This window comes from Mastomys coucha, unplaced genomic scaffold (assembly GCF_008632895.1).
Source record: "Mastomys coucha isolate ucsf_1 unplaced genomic scaffold, UCSF_Mcou_1 pScaffold20, whole genome shotgun sequence".
In the NCBI taxonomy this organism is placed as follows: Eukaryota; Metazoa; Chordata; class Mammalia; order Rodentia; family Muridae; genus Mastomys; species Mastomys coucha.
In genome coordinates this window covers 34,445,672-34,463,121 of record NW_022196903.1, presented here as the reverse complement: position 1 = coordinate 34,463,121, position 17,450 = coordinate 34,445,672, and the positions used below count along the sequence as shown (strand labels likewise).

Genomic DNA, 17,450 nt, shown 5'->3' with positions numbered 1-17,450 from the left:
TCTCCAGTCTTAGGGTGTGCACCCTAAGCTGTAAAACAAACAAATAAACAAACTGTGTTGGGGTCTGGGGCTGCTGAGCTACTTTTAGGTGACCTCGGGGCTTTCTGCATTAGCCCATTTCTCCAGCGTCCCCTCCGCTGGGGGATCTTGGGTCTATTGCTGTGGCTTCAGTTTTCCTAACCAGAACCCTTCAGGCTTTTAATAAAGTTTAGCTAAAAGTTGGTATGCCAATCAAGAAAAGTTTGGTGGATGTCACCGATGCCATAAGATTAATTGTGAAATGAACCCAGGTCCAGGAGTGCCCCAAGAAAGCAACATTTATCATGTTTGACCACATGGAGGTGTTTCTGGAGCCTGCTTTACATGCATGTTTTGTGTTTATCATGGCTTTTGGAATCTTGCTCTGAGTGTTGGAGGTATAAGGAAGCGTTCTTATTACCTGGTCTTGTTTTTATTTTTTATTTTTTTTTGGTTTTTCAAGACAGGGTTTCTCTGTATATCCCTGGCTGTCCTGGAACTCACTCTGTAGACCAGGCTGGCCTCGAACTCAGAAATCTGCTACCTGGTCTTGGATACCCTGAAAGAGGAAGTTGGGTGGTGTCATGAGCATCTTCCTTCTCCTCCTCCACTTCTTCCTTTTCCCCTTTCTATTTTTTATTGGATATATATTTTCTTTATTTACATTTCAAATGTTATCCCCTTTCCCGGTTTCTCTCCCTACCAGAAACACCCTATCACATCCTCCCTCCTCCTACTTCTATGAGGGTGTTCCTCCATCCACCCATGATGCTCCAACATGTAATAAGGACACATGCTCCACTAAGTTCATAGCAGCCTTATTTATAATAGCCAGGAGCTGGAAAGAACTCAGATATCCTTAAACAGAGGAATGGATACAAAAAATGTGGTACATTTACACAATGGGGTACTACTCAGCTATTAAAAACAATGAATCCATGAAATTCTTAGGCAAATGTATAGAACAAGAAAATATCATCCTGAGTGAGGTAACCCAATCGCAAAAGAAAACACATGGTATGCACTCTCTGATAAGTGGATATTAGCCCCAAAGCTCCAAATAACCAGAATACAATTCACAGACCACAAGAAGCTCAATAAGAAGGAAAACCAAAGTGTAGGTGTTTCAGTCCTTAGAAGGGGAACTGTAGCGGCTATTCCTGGTTGTCAACTTGACTATATCTGAAATGAACTACAATCCAGAATTAGAAGGCTCACCTGGCCCTAATCTGGAGGCTGAGAGATACAAGTTTCCGACCTGAATCTTGGCATGGAGATCTTGAGGTATAGTGGCTATGAATCCCAGAGGATTAAGATAGAAAGATCTATGAGTTCAAGATCATCTGGGATTAAAGGTGTGGTGGCATAGTGGCTATGAATCCTAGAAGATTAAGACTGGAAGATCTACGAGTTCAAGCAGGGTCATCTGAGGTTAAAGGTGTGGTGACACACACCTTTAACCTGGGCCACACCTTTTGCTGGAGACCTGTATAAGGACATTGGAAGAAGGAAAGTTCCCTCTACTTCACCTGCTTGCCTTGTGGGACTGAGCAACTGCTGGATCCTCGGACTTTCATTCACACCTGCTGCCGACCATTGTTGGGAGTTGATTGTTGGGAGTTGGACTACAGACTGTAAGTCATCAATAAATTCCTTTACTACATAGAGACTACCATAAGTTCTGTGACTCTAGAGAACCCTGACTAGTACAGGGAACAAAATACTCACAGGAGCAAATATGGTGATAAAATGTAGAGCAGAGACTAAATAAAGGAAAGGCCACCCAGAGGCTGTCCCACATGGGGATTCATCCCATATAGAGTTACCAAACCCAGACACTATTGTGGATGCCAAGAAGTGCCTGCTGAAAGGAGCCTGATATGGCTGTCTCCTGAGAGGCCCCACCAGAGCCTTACAAATACAGAGGCGATGTTAGCAGCCAACCATCAGACTGAGCACGGTGTCCCTAATAGAGGAGTTAGAGAAGGGACTGGGGAGTTGAAGGGGTTTGCAACCCCATAGGAAGAAGAACAATATCAACCAACCAGACCTCCCAGAACTCCCAGGGACTAAGCCATCAACAAAGGAGCACACATGGCTCCAGCTGCATATGTAGCAGAGGATGGCCTTGTCATGCACCAATGGAAGGAGAGGTCCTTGGTCCTATGAAGGCTAGATAGATGCCCCAGTGTAGAGGAATCCAGGGTGGGGAGGTGGGAGTGGGTGGGTGGGCGGAGGAACACCCCTTTCTATTTAAAAATTTTTTTTTTCTTTTTTCTTTTTAAAGATTTATTTATAAGTATACTGTAGCTATCTTCACACACCAGAAGAGGGCATCAGACCTCATTACGGGTCGTTGTGAGCCACCATGAGGTTGCTGGGATTTGAACTCAGGACCTTCAGAAGAGCAGTCTGAGCCATCTCACCAGCCCAAAGAATTTTTTTTCAAGACAGGGTTTCTCTGTGTAGTCCTGGCTGTCCTGGAACTCACTCTGTAGACCAGGCTGACCTCAAACTCAGAAATCTGCCTGCCTCTGTCTCCCAAGTGCTGGGATTAAAGGCGTGCACTACTACTTCCTGGCTCCTTTTCTATTTTTATTTATGTGTTTTTGTATGTCTTTGAGAGTATGTTATGTGTGTGCAGTGTTCACGGAGGCCAGAAGAGGGTGTCAGGTCCTCTGAAACTTGAGTATTTGTCAGCCACCATGGAACCAAACCCAAGTCTCCTAGATCAGCAGCTACTGTTCTTAACTGCTGAGCCATCTCTCCAGTTCCATTTTTAAAAATGCACATATGTATGTATGTATGTATGTACATCTGTATGTATTTAATCATCTCCCCAGCTAAGCTGCTGGGGATTATTTTATTTTATTTTATTTTTTATTTTGTTTTTTGTTTTTTGTTTTTTTTCAAGACAGGGTTTCTCTATATAGCCCTGGCTGTCCTGGAACTCACCCTGTAAACCAGGATGGCCTTGAAGTCAGAAATCTGCTTCCCTCTGCTTCCCAAGTGCATATTAAGATCCCCACTGCCCGGCTGCTGGGGATCTTAATATGCACGATCTATTTTGGTGTAATGACAATGGGGTGCAGAGCTGTGAATATAGGCAGGAGAATGACTATTCCTACCTATATGGACAACTACATTTAATTAAACAAGAATCTAAAACAGAATAAAGCCTCCTCTTGAAAAAATGGTCAGTCTATCGGTTCTTCTCAAATTATATCTCTCACTCATTGCTTTTCTCTGCTAACATTTCTGGACCTCGTCCCCCTCCTGCAGGTGCTCAGTTAAACCCAACCAGTGGACTTCGCAGCTCGCAGGTAAAGCGGCACTGGCGGACTACAGCTCCCGGCATGCGCCTGTAAGCGAGGTCACGTGAGCGTCCGGAAGCTCTGGCCACATCCCGCTTGGGTGAGGTGGCGGCGGGGGCGGCGGGAGAGGAGGCTAGCGGAGCGGGTACTTCGGCTGGTCTCAGGTGCGCGCCGGCGTGCGCTCGGGTGCTTGGGGTCCTGGCCGGGTTGGGCGCGCGGTGGGCTTCGGCCGTGGGAAGCGCGGGCAGCTGGTGGGTGTGGCGGCTCGGGCGCTACTGGCAGCTGGCCCCTACAAGATCCCGACCGGGACCCCCGCAGAACTGCTGGTGTTGCCGCTGTGCCGTCCTAAGGCTGTGTGCACCGCAGAGGGAGGAGGACACCAGAGAGGGATGGTGGCCCCAGCCCAGCCCACACAGACCTCCGGGGTAGGGGGTACTTGTTTCCCTCGGCCCACAGGTCTTGGATCATGGGATAGTTGAACTGAAGAAAAAGAAACCCAAGGGAAGAGTTCATGGTTTAGCAAGAGGAAGGCCACGTTTCAGGTAGGGTGGGAGGCTTTTGGATAGGATGCACCGAGGTCAGAGAGGGAGAACGGATTTCGTGGAGAAGCTAGGGTTTTGTTTTCTAGTAACTATCACGACCTCAGTGAAGGAATTCGGCTTTGCTTCTTATTCGACTGTCAGACTTTGGTTGTTCTTATTTGCAGAGTGTGGCCTGTTCTTAATTTTGGTAAGACAATGGGGATGTGTCGACTTAGTTTTAGCATTTTCTGCAATACGTTGAGCGATGCGGTGGTAGTTTACTGAAATGTTTAGAGGATGCATAGTTGCCAGGGCGAGCCTCTTTAACCATTGCTTGACGTCTTCACAATCTGTTTACAAAACAATCACTGATAATGAGAACGCCTGGACTGCTTCGATTGTTGGATTGTTTCTTTGGCATTTACCAGATGTTTCCTGTAAAACAGACTTTGCCCTTAAAAGTGCAGTAAATCCTTTCATTTAATCCTTAAGTGAGGAAAGCGAGCCTCAAAGAAGTGAAGTAAATGGACTTGAACTTTAGTGTCAGCACTCTGTTTTTCAGGAGTGCGTTAGGTCAGTGTTTATTGTTTAAGGTTCTGGATGAGTGCCTGGTCATCAGTGAGGATGACAAGCCGCTGCCCTGATCACTGGCACGATTAGTGATTTGTCTGGAGGATGGAGGAGAAAGTAGTTGTCTTTGAAACATGTCCAAAAATAGAAAATAGGGCTGGCCTTAGGAACCCTGGTATAAATGGATGTGGTTTTAGGGACCCTGAAACAGATAGCTAAGTCCTTAACATCTGTGGTAATGAGGCAGTTTTAAGAAAAAGTGTGTGAGCCGGACAATGGTGGCGCACGTCTTTAATTCCAGCACTTGGGAGGCAGAGGCAGGCCAGGTGGATTTCTGAGCTCGAGGCCAGCCTGGTCTACAGAGTGAGTTCCAGGATAGCCAGGGCTATACAGAGAAACCCTGTCTGAAAAAAAAAAAAAAAAAAAACAAACAAAAAAAGAAAAAGTGTGTGTGCTGAAGTGTCAAATAGCAGGTAATCACCATCCCCCTGTGTAAATGAAGATGTCCTTGACCTTCTAATCTTCCTGTCTGGAGTGGCATGGTGGACCATGTGCACCACCCTGTCAGATGATGTGGGTGCTGGCCTAGCACTCTACCATTGAACTAGACTATGCTTTTAAGGCAGGCTCTCAAATGAATGTGTGCTTTGCAGCTCTGTAATCCAGGCTGGCCTCATACTTGGAATCTCGCTGCTGGGATTATAGGAGTATACATCTGGGAAGACTTGAGTTTTGAAAAGAGAAAGAATGTATATGGTACCAGTAAATAGCTTCTAGTTAGATGATGAGAGATCAGAAAGATACTGTGTACGTGTGAGCATGGGCACACAAGTGATAGCATATGCAGAATTGTGAAAAGGCCAGACTCACCAATCCATGAGTGCTTGCTTACAGACCAGCACTCTGAGTACATGTAATCTTTTTACTTCACACATGTAAAAATCAAATCCTTGGGAGCCAGATAATTGCTAGCTCTGTACATTTGAGGATGTTAGGGAGCCACATTTGTTTATAAGTTGGACTTTTCCCATCCCAAACTACATACCAGAGAGATTAAGCTGTGGTAATCTAATTATCATGTTTTACGCAGCCTGATGTGTTTTCATTTTTCTTTTTTCTTTCTTTTTTTTTTTTTTCAAGACAGGGTTTCTCTGTGTAGCCCTGGCTGTCCTGGAACTCACTCTGTAGACCAGGCTGGCCTCAAACTCAGAAATCACCTGCTTCTGCCTCCCAAGTGCTAGGATTAAAGGCGTGCACCACCACCGCCCCAGCAGGTTTTCTTTTTTAACGTTTCCACTTACACATCTTAAAGATATGCAGAGAACTGACTATGATTATATTTGCAAAGTACCTATTAGGGTCCTGATGCCTTAGGCATTCAACTAAAGAAATCATTGACACAAGTTTTTTGTTTTTTTTTTTACTTTGTCTAAGTGCTCTAGGGACACTGTGGACTTAGGACAGAGAAAGCCACTGTTTTTTTAAATGGAATTTATAGATGAACAATAAACATGCAAATCATTAAAGAAACAGAGATGGGGAATAGAAATTATTTATTTATTGGTACAGGGACTTGAACCCAGGGCCTTACATGTGTGTGCTAGGCAAGTGCTCTCTATCTGGGTGCTCACACAGTCTTCTTACCTCCATTTCCTCATAGGTGGGTCAGTATGATACAGTATCCTGTTATTGGGAACATTTTATCTGTCTGTCCGTCTGTCCATCTAAGAAAGGGTCTCACTATGAAGCCTTGACAGGCCTATAACTTGCTTTGTAGAGCAGGCTGACCTTGCCAAACATACTTAGTTCTGCTCACTCTTGTGGGATTAAAATGTTCATTACCATACACCTGGCCCCAAGGGGAACTATTTTTGATGAGTTGTCTGGACAGCCACTTAGGGAGGTGACAATGGAGAAATGAGCCAAGAAAGGGAGGAGCAAGCTATTTCAAAGAACCAAGAGGAAGGAGATGCACAAAGGCCTAGAGGAGAAGGCATGGTGGGCTCAGGGATTGAAGATGGGGGTAGATGGAGGGAGGGAGGGGAAGGAAAGGAAACAAGTAGACAAAAAGTAGATTATGGCCTGTCAGAGGACTGGGAACTCAGCTGCCCAGGGTGGGACTGGTAATGTAAGGTTGACATCATGGAACTGCACATGCCTAGAAGCAGCAGGTGGGCAGGTGCTGAGAAAATAAACTGCTTCTGAAGGAGCAGAGGTGGGTAAATCAGCACAGCCCCCCAGTGAAGAAGAAAAAGTACCCAAGTGTGTTCTGTGCTTGGAGGTATGTTTATCTGAAGGGGTTCTGCCTGTGGTGAATGAGGAGATATAGAAGCTCAAGAAAGGAAAGGAACTGCTCAGACAAGATATGTGGAGACAAAGGGAGGCTTTGTCTCCGCTCTCTACTTTCCATGCCTTTTGATCTTCAGCTGTGTAGTTTGATGTGAGGTGCCATCCTGCAAAGTTTGTTTGCTGATGTCATGGTCACCAGGTGGCAGTGCTGTTGTGTGTGATTGGATAACTAGAAGGCTAACTTCATCAGTAATCGAAAGCAACTGATGAGTTCATACTGCACAGGTTGTTAGGAGGTCACCAGGCCTGCCTTTGCCTGTTGCTTGTTGCTCTCTTTGTTTCCTTGGCTACTCTGAGGTGAGAGCATCTTTCCCCGCCATGCCCTTTCATCCTGAAGTTCTGCCGTGTCATAGGCCCAGAGTCTGCTGAACCAAGTATGGACTGACATCTCTGAAGCTGTGAGCCAATATATGTTCTTCTCTTAATTCGTTTGCATCAGATATTTGTCACATGACGGGACAGCTAACACATCTGCTTGGCTTGTTTATTACCAACCCTCAACCCTTCCAGCTCAGTCATCTACTCAGGCAGGCCCCTACCAGCCCCAGCGGTTCCCTGTCCCCTAATCATACTCATCTCCTTCAGGGGACAAAGACAGACAGGCTCAGAAGGCTCTGCAAAGAGTTTGGTTTTTTAATTTCTCTCTTGGAAAGCTGTCACGGGTTTTAAACAGAGGTTGATTTATCACCCATCTTTTTTGGGGAGGAGAGGTTGCTAAAGGTGAATGGGGGGGAGGTGTCACTAAGTGAGCAGACTACCATTATGTTGGATCCTAGCCCTTGATTTATGTGTTTTGGGGATAGAATCCTTTTGTGTAGCTCAGGCTGACCTTAAAATCAATAATCTTGCCTCAGACTCCTAAGTGCTGTGTTAACATATGTACCACCCTGCCTGATGGTATGATTGGTGTTGTAAGATGTGTTTTTGCTAATGTCTGAGGAATTATTTGTGAGTGGGGTTCTATAGAGAGAAAAATCCTGTTAGAGCAGACAGGTGGTAGGTAGATCAGGATAGGTCTTCTTAGGGTGGCAACAGAGAGATTAAGTTCAGAGGTAAAAAGGTATTTAGTAATGGGCTAGATGTGGAAGCTCAGAAAAAGGGGAAAATAAAGAATGAATCCTATTTACTTTGTCCGCAGGAGGGATGGAGGTGCTATTTCTGAGGTGGGGAATCCCAGGGGAGGGATAGATTTGGAGGAAATGGATCCTAATTTGGATCTGTGGAGGCTAATCATGCGTTCAGTTGGTTAGTGGCATAAACCTGGGAGGCATTGGTGTAAAGCCTCAGGCCTGGGTTACAGAGCAGGAAAGGACACGATTTTAGACAGGAAAGAAGAAAGCTCTGCCTCACAGGCTGAGAAGGCAGAGCTGTCAGGGAAGTGTGGGAGGTTTGCCGGGCAGTGGTGCTTGCCCTTTGAGGTTTGTGGTTTGACTATGAAGTCAGCCTGCTTGTGTGATTTTTCTCTGACAGAACTCAGCTGTGAGGATACAGGGAAGGAAGTGGGCCAGGCCTGGGAGAAGGAAAGACTCATTGGGGAGATGGCATGTAATCTGGTAAGGAAGTGTGGCTAAGGGAGGAGCCTGGCTGGATGAAATGAGTGTTGGAGTGTGAAGTATCTAATGCAAGCACTCTGGAAGACAAGGATGTTTAGAAAGCTTGTGGGAGCAGATGCCAGGCCTGAGTTTCACCCATGAAGTGAGGCTTCTTGGGGACACAGGGAAAGGGCAAGTGGAAAAGACAGGACTGCAGAAGGGTCTTAAGAGGGGACTCTTCCAGTTCGCTGCTCAAAAGCTCTGAAAGCAAAAGGGAAGGGCATGTAGATCAGCAGCTGTCCAGTGTGGAGGGCCCGTTCTGGTAGTGGGTAGGCAGCAAGAATTTCAAAGGAAAATGGGTGAGAGCTGCCCTGGGGACAAGGTGGGCAGGACCCCTTGAGTTTTGAAGCAGGTAGGCTGGGATAGGAATGGTGGCTTCTTGAGAGGCACGGAGACAGCCAAATGTCTGTAAGGATGTGGATTAGTTAACTCCACAGAAAACTTGGGTTCCCAGAAAGCTTGGTGGGAGAGTGGACTGGACAGTGGTGCAGACCATGCAGTAGTGGTAGGTACTGTTAAATGGTTTCTCTCTTACCAGCCTCCTTTTCTTTGTCTGTGGACTTTGATTCAAGTGTTACTAGTACAGAACATTTTCATTTAAAACATATTTATCTACTTACTCATTTATGTATGTACAATGTATGTATGTATGTATGTATGTATGTATGTATGTATTGAGGTAAGGCACCTGCCCTAGTCTCCCAAGTAAGGGCATTATTACAGCATTGCCTCGCCATTTCTAGCACAAGATACTTTTAAAGGCTTTGCTGCATTTGGGTTGGAACAAACTATAAATACATCTATAGATAGTAGGTCACCCATATAACCCCAGCTTTCAGGGGAGACTAGCTGAGGCAGAGTTGCTTCAAGTTCCAGACCAGCCTGGGCAACAAAGTGAGACAGTATTTAAAGATAAAGAAAGTAGAAGTTTAGGAGTAACAGTGTAACAATTTAGGGAAATAGTAAATCCCAAAGCAGCATAGTATAGAGAGATACCATCTCCAGATGTGTGTCAGGGTAAAGCCATCTTGTATCAGCAATCACGCTGTACTTCTGTTCTTTTCTACACACACACACACACACACACACCAAGGTGCCACGATACGTGTATGGAGGCCAGAAAAACAGCTTTTGTGGAGCTGGTGCTTTCTTTTTGCCTTGCCCGAGTTCCAGGGATTGGATCAGATGGCTGTCTTGGTCATGGATGCCTTTACCTGCTAAGCCATCTTGCTGCTCGCCTTTATAAGTTAACTTTTTCTTGTGTGTATGTATGATGTGCATGTGTTGGCTTAGGCATGCCATAGCATGCATGTTGAGGTTAGGGGACAGCTTTGAGAGGTTAGTCCTTCCTTTCATCTTTATGAGGGTTTCAGGGATGGGATTCAAGTCACCAGGTTAGTTCAGCCAGTGCCCCTGTCTGCGCTGAGACATGTTGCTGGCCACACACACACACACACACACACACACACACACACACAGAGGGAGAGGGAGAGAGGTGTGTGTGTGTGTGTGTATGTATGTATGTATGTATATATATGTACATATATACATACATATATATGTATATATACATATTACAAAAATCACATTACTTAGTGATTATGAATTTGCTTTAAAATGCAGAAAAGTGGGTTTAGTGGCTCTGGATCTGATTGATGGCAGAGGTCTGTGTTTTGTTTTGTTTTCATGCAGTGCTTGGGATTGAACCCAGAGACTGAATGCCAGGCATGCTCTCTCCCACTGTGCTGTATTCCCCATTCCTGAGATCTTTCCTTTTTTATTTCTTAATGTAGCCTAGGCTGGCCTAGAACTCGCTCTATAAACCAGCCTGGCCTTGAACTCACAGAGATCTACCTGCCTCTGCTTCCTGAGTTTTTTTTTTTTTTTTTTTTTTTTTGGTTTTTCGAGACAGGGTTTCTCTGTAGCCCTGGCTGTCCTGGAACTCACTCTGTAGACCAGGCTGGCCTCGAACTCAGAAATCCGCCTGCCTCTGCCTCCCAAGTGCTGGGATTAAAGGCGTGCGCCACCACCGCCCGGCGCTTCCTGAGTTTTGAAACCAAAAGTTTAACCCACCAGCAGGAGCTACTAGCTTCTGCCCAAGACCTTGTTGTTGTTGTTTTTGTTTTTTGAAATAGGGTCTGTCTGTGCAGCATTGGCTGTCTTGGAACTTACTCTATAGGTCAGTGCTGGCCTGGAACTCAGAGATCCGCCTGCCTGTGCCTCCCAAGTGCTAGGATTGAAGGCCTATGTGCCTCCATTTGGCCCAAGACCTTATTTTTACATTTTATATTACTAGTATTATTTTTACTTTTAAGGTAACAATGTAGAAAGTTGAAGGTTATTGCTCAAAGGATACAAAATTTCCTTCAGAAAGGACTAAATTCAAGATCCTATTGTATAGTGTGGTAACTGGAGTAACAATGTATCTTCTAGATTTTAAATGTTTCCCTGTGCAGAAAATGATAGATACCTAGTGAGGTAATGCATTTGTTAATTCCCTTGATGGAGCCATTCCACAAGTATACATACTCCAAAACATACTGTATATGACAAGTATATACTGCATTTTGTGATTTAAAAAATAAGAAAAGCCAGGGCTGGCTTCTGGGTAGTAGTGCTTGCTTTGTAAGTAGGATGTCCTGGGTTAGAACCTGTATCCAATGGTGAGAGGACATTGGTGGGACAATGGTGCGACAACTCCCAAAAATGATCTCCATGGTGTATCTTAGCATAGATACTCAGATTCTCACGCTCACACACAATAACTAAATACATACACAAATAATAAGAAAAGCCTATTCTTAGCACTGTTAACTGTTATTCGATAGATATGTGTTCAGTATTCACACTGAGAAAATACTAAAGTTACTATGACTTCAAGAAACATAGACATTTGATTTTAATAAGTGTGGTGTAATAAGGGGAACCTATTATAATCCCAGTATTTAGGAGGCTAAAGCAGGAGGATTGCTACAGGTTGGAGGACAGCTTTTGAACTACATCGTGAATTTGAGGCTAGCCTGGACTACATAATGAGACATATCCTTATAAATATTTTTAAGAATTTTGTTTTATGTGTATGAGTGTTTTGCCTGCATGCATAGCTACCTAATACTTATAAAGGTGAGAAGAGAGAAGAGGGCATCAGATTCCCTGGAACTGGAGTACAGAGGGCTGTGAGCCACCCTGTGGATGCTAGTGTTAACTGCTGAGCCGTCTCTGTAGGATGTGTCTTTAGGGGAACATCAGCAAGCTGGACACGGTGGTGGACATCTTTAATTACAGCACTTGGGAAGCAGAAGCAGGTGCATCTCTTAAGAGTTTAAGAGCAGCCTGGTCTACATACTGAGTTCCAGCTCAGCCAAGGCTATATAGCAAGACCCCATTTTTATTTTACTTTTTTTTTTTTTTTTTAAGCATAGCTCATTTGGTAGAGTATTTGTCTAGTGTGTAGAAAACCCTGGGTTTGACTTTCTTTTCCTTTTTCTTTCTTTTTTTTTCTTCTTTCTTTTTTTTTTTGGTTTTTCGAGACAGGGTTTCTCTGTGTAACCCTGGCTGTCTTGGAACTCAGAAATCCACCTGCCTCTGCCTCCCAAGTGCTGGGATTAAAGGCGTGCGCTACCACTGCCCTGCTGACTTTCACCTGGTTATGGTGGTACACACCTGTCATCCTAGCACTCTTGGGTGATGGAAGGAAGCAAGATAATCAGGGTATCCTTGACTACATAGAGTGTCCAAGACTTAGCTTAGGTAGGATACCCAGACCCTGTCTGATTAGGAAAAGAAGGAAAAAGAAGGAAATACATAAATATAATAAAGAAATAAATTGGGCTTTACTAATTGTAACAGAACTGGTTAAATTTGAAAACCACTAGACATGAACAGTGTGTGTTCAGAGTGTTGGATCTGGTGAAAGCAAAATATACTGACATCCAGACTTGGCAAAAACTCCTGTGTTCAAAGGTCTCTCACTCACATCTGGTTGGAAGCTGTCTCTGGGCTGTGCAGGATATATGTGCACAGTGTACTTTTAAATTATTCTAATTACATAGGACCAAATGCTATAATAGTATTCATTTCAAATGGCAGTCTGCCAAACAGCAGGTGACTATTTAAAACTGTTTTCCCCGCGTGTTTATTAAGACTTTTATCTTTCATCTCTATGACTTAGGATAAGGTGGTTTATTTAAAATCTAAACCCACATGGTCTCATATCTCAATAAATAAATACATACATACATACATACATAAAATACATGCATTCATGTGGCCCTGATTATATAACTATTACTGCTACAGCAATAGTCGTATCAATTCATTGAGTTTTAATGTAGTTATTCATTCGTTTATTTTTATTACATGTCTTCCTGTGTGGGGGATGGTGCACATTTGGAGGTAAGAGGACAACTTGAGGGAGGGAGTTGGTTCTCTACTCCCTGTGTGGGTCCTAGGGATCCAACTCAGGTCATCAGGCTTGGTGGCCTATGTCCTAACACACTGAACCATCTTGCTGGTCCTAGCTCTTCTTATATTACAATTTGAATGTTATGCCAGGCAGTGACACACACCTTTAATCCCAGCACTTGGGAGGCAGAGGCAAGTGGATCTCTGAGTTCGAGGCCAGCCTGGTCTACAGAGTGAGTTCCAGGACAGCCAGGGCTAAACAGAGAAACCATGTCTCGAAAAACAAACAGACAAACAAACAAAAAATGTGTATCTTATGTTCTCTCAGTGTTTTGAGGTGGAATGTGTTCAGATAAAAGAACTGATTTCTCGTTTGCTCTTTTTTTATTTTGTTTTATGCACACCCAGCTGGCCCAGGACTCACTGTATACCAAAGATGGCCTTGAGTTGATCCTCCTGCCTCCCCCTCCTCTCCAGTGCTGGTATTACAGGCATGCATGATCATGCCTTGTTTATATGGTGCTGGGGATCAAACTCAGGGCTTCCTGTGTGCCAGGCAAGCCATCTGCCAAGACCAAGAGCTGTAATTTTAGTAGCAGCACATGATAGCTCTTGTTTTTGTAACTTCTGGAATTACAGTTTTTTATTTTGTCAGAATTTTTAGAGTCTTATTGTGTTTATAATAAATTTGTTAGCATTTTTCAGAAGGAATGATTTAAAAGTGGAATTAGCTACATTGATTTGACGCTAAAACAATTACTTTTGGGGGATAATTAGTGACTTTCCCTGTATCCTGAGCTAGTCTTGAACTTTTTTTTTTTTTTTTTTTTTTTTTTTTTTTTTTTTTTTTTTTTTTTTGGTTTTTTGAGACAGGGTTTTTCTGTGTAGCCCTGGCTGTCCTGGAACTCACTCTGTAGACCAGGCTGGCCTCCAACTCAGAAATCTACCTGCCTCTGCCTCCCAAGTGCTGGGATTAAAGGCGTGCACCACCACTGCCTGGCTAGTCTTGAACTTTTGATTCTGCCTCCATCTTCTGAATATCAAGATTACAGATGTGTGCCACAATGACCAGTTAAACTAAAATATATACCTTAATACATTAAAACATTTAACATTTTATTTTTATGTGTGTTTTTCTGCATGTATGTCTGCACCATATGTGTGCCTGGTGCCTGAAGAGCCAAAAGAAGGTATCAGATTCCCAAGAACTGGAGTGAACAAACCTCCATGTGGGTGTGGGAATCAAATCTGTGTCCTCTGTGCTCCTGAGTGCAGGTTACCACAGATGCCAGATGCAGCCCCTACAGCTGGATTTGCAGACTAAACTCTTCCTTCTGTTGAGTATACTCATTTGTTGAGCTTGCTCCTCCCCCCACAGGAATAGCCAGTGACTACAAACATAATTATCAATCCAGTTTTCTGGGTCCAAGTAGCCTAAGAGATGAGGATGCAATTATTTGTTGCCTGGTCATAAACTACTAATTCAGATTATTATTTCAGATAGTTTGGATTATCATTCTCTCTGTCTGTCTGTCTCTCTGTCTGTCTCTGTCTCTCTCTCTGTCTGTTTCTGTCCCCAGGTTAGCCTCAAACTCCCTCTGTAGCTCAGAATGCCCCTGAGCTAACTCTTGACCCTCTCTGCCTCAGCTTCCCAAGTGCTGCAATTACAGGGGTGTGTCAATAGGTCTGCTTTATGTTTGAAAAAAATGTCAATAATGTATCTTTGTCTTTCCAGAAAGAAGAAACAATGTAACTCAGTCACTGGGAAGACTGAGGTCAAGGTGAAGAGGGAAGTGGGAAGAGCATGGCCTGGCCACAATTTTTGCAGAGAGGAGCTCTCCTCACCAGCTTCAGCCATCACCATGTTGCTGTGTTCCTGCTTACATTCTTCAGGTAATGGCTTGCTGACACTCTTGTCTTCTGCCTATGGGGACGATACTGTATCAGTATGCTGGTTGACACAGGCTTCCAGTGAAATAGATAGCTTCCTTTGTTGTTGTTTTGAGACAAGGTTTCTCTGTGATAGCTTTGTTTTGTATTTTGTTTGTTTTGTTTTGGTGCTTGGCATAGAACTCAGGGCTGCAAACATGTGGAGAGTGTGCTCTGTCTGTGAGCTACACTTCTTCCCCCTAATATTTAATGATACCCTCATAAGTCATCTTTCTTTCTTTCTTTCTTTTTTTTTTTTTGAATGTCGACTTTTTTGAGCTAGCATCTCAGCATGTAACTCTGGCTGGTCTGTAACTTGCTGTGTAGACTACTCTGGTCTTGAATTCACAGAGATCTACCTACCTCTACCTCCAGAGTTATGGTGGGCTTTAAGGTGCGCACCACCACCCCAGCCACAGTCCAACCTTTTTTTTTTTTTTTTTGAAATATGTGCTTGAGTATTTTGAATGTACCATGTGCACGCATGCGTGCGTGCTGCATGCGTGCTGCACCTCCCCCCCACTACCCATACATGCATACATCACTCAGACTAGCCTTGAAATCATAATCCTACATCCACCCTTATATTATAAATATGCATTCAGGTATCCCCATTATACTTATTTTATTGATGACTTTAGGATGGTAATTCTGTAGGTCATCTTGCATTTTGCTTTCTAGGGGTTATTTGACAGCTTGGTGCATTTTGATTGTCTTGATGAAGGGTTACTATTTTTATTTAGTGTCAAGAGACTTGGGGTGCTGCGAAATGTCCCACCTTGAACCAAGAACTTGTTGACATAAAATGTTGCAGAGGTTGAGAAACTGAGGCTGATATCAGGTGTTCTTTATGGAAACCGGGGCCAGGGCTGTAACAAAGGATGCCCAGAGCCTCCTAGAGCAGCAGAGATGAAAAAGGTGTATAAGGAGTTTTGGTAACTTCTGAGGATTAGTAGCCTCCAACTAGTCAGCACGAGTGGAGCAATTGTCCATATTCCTGATTCTATAGTCCTAACTGACCTTATTAGGAACGTAACCTGAACTAGTACATTTAGAGGTAGAGACATATTATACATAGGCCTCTTATTCAACTGTTCTGATATATTATATTATATTACATGGATTCTATTATTAATTTTGTTTGTTTTTTCATTTACTGTGGGCATGCTCACTGCCATGGTCTGAGTGTGGAGGTCAGAAGACAAGGTTTTGGAGCTGGTTCTTTCCTTTTACTATGTATGCCCTGGTGATTGAACTCAAGGCAGTAGGCTTGGAGTTAGATTCCCTTAGCCACTGAGCCACCATTAGCCCCATTAATCTTTATCAAAGGCACGCTAAGTGTTGACTTCCCCCTCCAGTAATAAATTAGGAAAGTGGTTCTGTAGTCTTATAAGAGTTGCTAGGTAATTTTGACAGTTTGGCTTAGAGTTCTCCATTTGTCAGAGATTGGGGCAGGCATCTGTGTGAGGGGGAAACAGAAATCTGAAGGCAAGGCTACTGAATGACTGTGCTTTCCCAAAGTGGCACCATGCCTTAAAATAGGTGCAGACCGTCACACTCAGTTTCAGGGTAAGTTATGCTCAAACAGCAGACAGTGGGATTATGAAACAGTGCCCCCTGCCCTTTGGTTTTTTGAGACAGGGTTTCTCTGTGTAGCCCTGGTTGCCCTGGAACTCTCTGTAAACCAGGCTGGCCTCAAACTCAGAGATGTGCCTGCCTTTCCCTCCTAAGTGTTGGGATTAAAGGCATGCACTACCATCATCTGACTAACAGAGTCTGTGTTAATTAGTAGTTTTTACAAAGCAGCAAGTAGTTTTCTTTTTTTGTAAAGCTTCCAAACTCAAATAAAGCAAACGTGTATGTGTTTGATTTTTGTTGAGGGTTGTTTTCTTGGCTTCTCATTCAGTTGTATTTTCTCTCTGTGTTTTGCAGCTATTCATTGCTCCATGCGTCCAGAAAAACATTTAGCAACGTGAAAGTCAGTATTTCCAAGCAGTGGACCCCAAATCCTTTTAACACATCAGTTGACCTGCCTGCAGAGGTATGCAGAGTGCTGGGGTGGAGCTGAGGAGGGCTCTCCTCTGTGTCTGGCTGTAAGCTCTTCCTAAGTTCTTTTTCCCATCATCTGCTCAGACTTTTTTTTAAAGATTTATTTATTTATTATATGTAAGTACACTGTAGCTGTCTTCAGACACCCCAGAAGAGGGCATCAGATCTTATTATGGATGGTTGTGAGCCACCGTGTGGTTGCTGGGATTTGAACTCAGGACTTCTGAAAGAGTAGTTAGTGCTCTTAACCGCTGAACCATCTCTCCAGCCCCCCATCTGCTCAGACTTTGAAACAACTTTCTGTGTCCTAGCATATGAGGTCCCGATTGTTGTCATTTCAGAGCCTTCAGATTCAGCCATGTACCTTTTTATCACTGTTGTGAAATCACATGGTTCTGGTTGACTTTTATTGAGTTCCACAAATGCTGTGTGGATTTCTCCCTTTGATTTATTTTATTTATTATATATACAGCATTCTGGTACTCAGAAGAGGGTATCAGATCCCATTACAGATGGTTGTGAGCCACCATGTGGTTGCTAGGAATTGAACTCCAGGACCTCTGGGAGGGCAGTCAGTGCTCTTAACCTCTGTCATCTCTCCAACCCCCTTGGTTTAGTTTTTATTTTTAGTTATTACTTAATCTTATGCTCTTTTCTTCTTTTCCTCCCTCCATCTTTCTCTTTTCTTCCTCTTCCTTCTCTTC

At 43.7% G+C, this 17,450-nt stretch overlaps 1 protein-coding gene across 1 annotated transcript in view; it reads left to right on the top strand.

Annotated features, from left to right (window-relative positions):
- The first annotated feature begins 3,376 nt into the window (after nt 1-3,376).
- Nucleotides 3,377-17,450, top strand: part of Slc37a3 (solute carrier family 37 member 3) — a 42,402-nt gene continuing 28,328 nt past the window's right edge. Inside the window, exons 1-3 of the mRNA XM_031381613.1 lie at nt 3,377-3,496; nt 14,504-14,661; nt 16,630-16,738. Of these exons, the coding sequence (XP_031237473.1) occupies nt 14,573-14,661; nt 16,630-16,738 (198 nt within the window). The 5' untranslated portion in view covers nt 3,377-3,496; nt 14,504-14,572. The remainder of the gene's footprint in view (nt 3,497-14,503; nt 14,662-16,629; nt 16,739-17,450) is intronic.